Source organism: Austrofundulus limnaeus, unplaced genomic scaffold (assembly GCF_001266775.1).
Source record: "Austrofundulus limnaeus strain Quisiro unplaced genomic scaffold, Austrofundulus_limnaeus-1.0 Scaffold800, whole genome shotgun sequence".
Lineage (NCBI taxonomy): Eukaryota > Metazoa > Chordata > Actinopteri > Cyprinodontiformes > Rivulidae > Austrofundulus > Austrofundulus limnaeus.
In genome coordinates, this window is record NW_013953202.1 from 87,753 (window position 1) to 92,306 (window position 4,554).

The 4,554-nt window shown below is 37.4% G+C and overlaps 1 protein-coding gene across 1 annotated transcript in view; it reads right to left on the bottom strand.

The window, feature by feature from the left end:
- Window positions 1-4,554, bottom strand: part of paplna (papilin a, proteoglycan-like sulfated glycoprotein) — a gene marked incomplete in the record, with an annotated part of 69,681 nt that overhangs the window by 18,043 nt on the left and 47,084 nt on the right. Inside the window, 1 exon segment of the mRNA XM_014028705.1 lies at window positions 3,661-4,102. Within this exon segment, the coding sequence (XP_013884159.1) occupies window positions 3,661-4,102 (442 nt within the window).

Sequence of the window (4,554 nt, forward strand, 5' to 3'; positions counted from 1 at the left end):
GATTCCTGACCAAGAATTGAGTGCATAACTGAACATAATAATTTGAAGGTTGACTTTTTTTTGTATTAAAATCACTTTTCTTTTATTGGTCGGATGAAATGTGCTAATTTTTTGAGATAGTGATTTTTGATTTTTCTTTACTTTTTTGCCAAAATCATCAATTTTAAAACAATAAAAGGCTTGAACTACTTCAGTTGGTGTGCAATGAATCTAAAATATATGAAAGTTTAATGTTTATCAGTACATTACAGAAAATAATGAACTTTATCACAGTATGCTCATTTTTTTAGAAGGACCTGTATATGCCCATTAAGTTGAACAGCAACGCTCCATTAGAACCACTCTTCAGTTGTCTGAATGATATAAAAACCAGGCTAAAATTAAACTTTCTGAATCTAAATGAGAGTAAAACAGAAGTAATCACTTTTGGTAAAGTAAATTCAGATGACACTGGCCCTCTATTTTCATACAGTCATTCTACTGTCAGGAATCTGGGTTTTCTCTTTGACAGTGACTTTAAATTGGATAAAACAGATTAATTCAGTTGTAAAATCAAGTTTTTTCCAATTAATCCTAATTGTTAGAGTGAAATCACATCTCCCCACCAATGACCTTGAAAAGGTGATTCATGCTTTTATTACCACTCGCTTGGACTATTGTAATTGTTTGTATGCTGGCTTAGATAAATCATCTCTGCATGGCCTACAGACTGTCCAGAACGCAGCAGCTCGTCTTTTAACAGCTATAAAAAGCATGAACACATAAGCCCGGTCCTGGCTTCTCTCCATTAGCTTCCTGTTCACCTGAGAATTGATTTTAAGATTTTATTGATGGGTTTTAAAGTTTTTAATGGTCTGGCCCCGTCATATTTATGTGACCTTCTTAACATCTACTCTCCAGTCAGAGCACTCAGGTCAAACAACCAGTTTCTGTTAGATGTTCCATGATCCAAACTGAAATCTAGAGATGATCAGACTTTTACAATAGCTGCTCCAAAGCTGTGGAACAGTTTACCTCTTAATATTCAGTCAGCAGACACTGTTGAGGCTTTTAAATCTTTGCTGAAGACCCATTTCTTTTCTTTGGCTWATGTTTAAGACAGAGTTGGAGGTTCAGTTAAGAGCATTTTCATATATTGTATTGTGTTTCTGTATTTGTATCCATTATTTGTTTGTTTTTTGGTACAAGTCTTGACTGAACTGTGAAGCACTTTGGTCAGCTTTTGTTGTTTTAATGTGCAATACAAATAAATTTGACATTGACATTGTAACAAAAAAGATATCTGGAAGAGCTCTTCGTCCAGAGAACCTACTCAACAATTAAATTTTTTAGCTTTTCCCATCTGGATTATTCAGATTCATCAGGGCTTTATCTCAAATTGATTTTGTGAAAGAGCGAAGGAGCCAGCAGTGTGTGTTGGTTCACATGATGAACCCGTTTTTAATCTCAGCTCTCAACCAGGGTGAGGTGTGTATTCATACCTCAATTCTTCCTTGTTTAGTTTGAAGTGTTTGAGAAGAAAATCAAAGACAAGGCTGGTATGAGGCTGGTAAAGATTGTATCTACTTTGTTTAGTTTAGGAGTTAAAATTAAAAGATGAGACATTTTTAGGATGAACTGGAAACGTGGTTTGTTGTTGGATTCTTGGGACAAATCCTCAGCAGGTTTTGTTGGTTGTTTTGATTGTTTCCATGAGGCACAGTTCAGCCAAGGATGATCAGTCTCAGTGTTTGGTGAAGGTTAAAGTTAGCTTTGGTTTTTGGATTAGAGTTAGATGTTCAACCATTTGCCTTTTGTTTAAGGTACTTAATCTGTTTGAAACATTTCAGTACATTGTTCTAGTTTTTAATGTCTGAACCTTTACTATCTGGCAGTACTTGGATGGAGATGGTGGTTATTATGAAACGTGTGACACCCACAAATATAAATGATACAGATGACAAAATAACACAGAGTTTAGTGACGAAACACATCTGATGACTGTATCACAGCAAACATTTTATTAGTTTAAAACAGACATTGTTATAAAACACAGAGCCCAAAGACATTTAGCAGACATGAAGAAGGACCAACATTAACTTAGACAAACAGAAAAGAGTCCATAAAGCAGGAAACTGCCCGTTTAGTGTTGCTGTGAAGTGTCCAGGTTGAAGAAATGAACAAAGTGTTGCTATGTGACTAAACATGAGGAAAATAAGCAAGTGAGGCCAGAAGCAGCTGTAAACATTAGTGTTGATAACTTTAGCTGCACCACAAACAGATAGATGAAGATTGCATTACATGAAGCAGAATACAGCATTTAAATATTAATGTACAAAACATAAAAAAAGTTTATGTGATGTTCTGTACAACACTGCAAAAACATACCAGTTACTTTTTAAATCACATATTTGTCCTAAACTAAAGAGAAACACATATCCTTCATTGGTTTTCTGTGTTTATAGATTCTTAAAGAGTTAACAGTCAGTGTGGACGATAGCTGCAAATTAAGAGTTGTTTTAACAGGTTTTATTGGACTTAAAATTTCTTTGATGTGGTAAACATAAAATGTATCAGAGCAGTGGTTCCCAAAGTTGTGGTTGGAATCCCATAGTGCAGGGATGTCCAAAGTGTGGCTCGGGGGCCATTTGTGGCCTCTGAACTGATTTTGTGTGGCCCCTAACTTCAGTTTAAGAATTATACTAATTTGTTTATAAATGTGTCCCCCCGGCACAACTGTTTGATGGAGACTTTCTAATTTTTATTAGGGCAAATTTATCACAAAATAAAATCTTATAATAAGAATTATTGGCAACAATAACAATTATTTGTCTTTAAATAACCAGGCTCTTAGCTTTAGTGACTTCTACTGAAAAGCTGATTTTGCTGCACTCCAATCTGCTTTAAATTAATTTATTAWGTTCGGCTGAATACAACAAGCATTTTCAAWGAAAGAGTGACCAATCCTTATTTTATTGATCAGAATTGACTAAATTGGGGTATTTTCCCCCAACTGAAACCCAGAAAATTGCAAAAATTCTTTCAATAAGGGAAACCTGCAAAACACTTTTATACGTCTGGATCTAGATTAATTTAAACGTCCATTTCCAGCAATAAATCTGACTACTTTATTTGTTTAATTAAAGTATTCAGTGCTTAGTTTATTGTTGAGCAGGTAAAGGAGAAATATTTTTATGCCCTCAAGTCCTTTWGACTTTATGATTTTGGCCCATGTGACAAAATGTTTGGACAGCCCTGCTTTAGTGGGTCATGATGATTTACAGAAATCAAACTGAATTTAGAAATTATTGCCAATATTCATTGTAACTGGTATAAAAACAACACTCATGAATTAATCAGAGGTGTAGTGGTTGGTCCTGTTGTCATTATGTGACAATTTAAGAGGCTTCTTAGCAAAGTTGGAACACTTAACAGCTGAAAATTTGGCTCCCAAYAAGCTTCTGGTGCTTTTATCATTTTTAGGTTCAGAAGCTGGAAGGTTTGGGAACCACTGTCTTAAAGTACAAGTGTCCATTTGGCGCAATAATCAAAAGTAGACTTGAAACTTCCACATCAGATGAAGGATGATGTTAAGAGTGATAACACGGCTGCACACAGCTTTCTGAAGCCAGGAGTGGTGGGGGACTGGAGCTCAGACCTTCCCTGACTCTGGGTTCTTACCTTGCAGCCGGCTCGCTGTGCTGAGCAGCTGTGGGAACTGACGGCCGGCGAACACGCAGAAACAGTCGACCTCTGTGGGCGTGTGCAGCGGCGCTCGTGGCCCGTCTACCGGAGCTGCTTTGTGAGGCGCCTTGCACCGTGAAAATCCTCCCCATGTTGTGTGAGCGTCCATTTGTTGAGCCCGTAGCAGGAACTGATGATCCTGCTCCTGGAGATGTTTCTCTGGTGGAGCCCGGCTCTCTGACCGGTTCGACCAGCTGCCGTCTGGGCACCTGACACGCCCTTTGACACTCCGCTCTGGTCATGAAGTTGTTGCTGTTGCCATAGCAGCCTCCATACCAGAAGTGGACACACTTAGAGGTGATGACGTCAAAGTGGTACCGCGAGACCCAGTTAGTGCAGGAGCCAGCAGCACGAGGCAGCGAGCAGATCGATTTCTCAACTGCATCAAAAAAGAAAGAAAATGACCAGTTTTTACTTGCAGAGCAACATTATGTAGTTCCTGCTGATAAAAACGATTTTAGTTCAACTGTATCCAAAATGTAACAACACTCCAACATTTATGTGCACAATTTCAGTATCACAAAGACTTCTTAGCCCCTTCAGACCCAATTTATTCAGCAGATTTTTACTTCAACATAGAGCGAAAAAAGGGATGCAATGATTAAATGAAGGTAAGGGAAATCTTTGATTTAAAAGCCATGTTTTTAAATTAAAATGTATGCAGTTAGTAAATAAGTTTGGCCTGAACATGTATAACTGTGAATCAGTGGTGGGCACCAGCCCGCTAAGCGCAAATCCWCTAATTGYGGACCTAAATATTTYATTTTTGCTCTAGCAGTTTTACTATTTTTTATAATTCATAAGCAGATTTGCACTTTCTAAAATTAAATT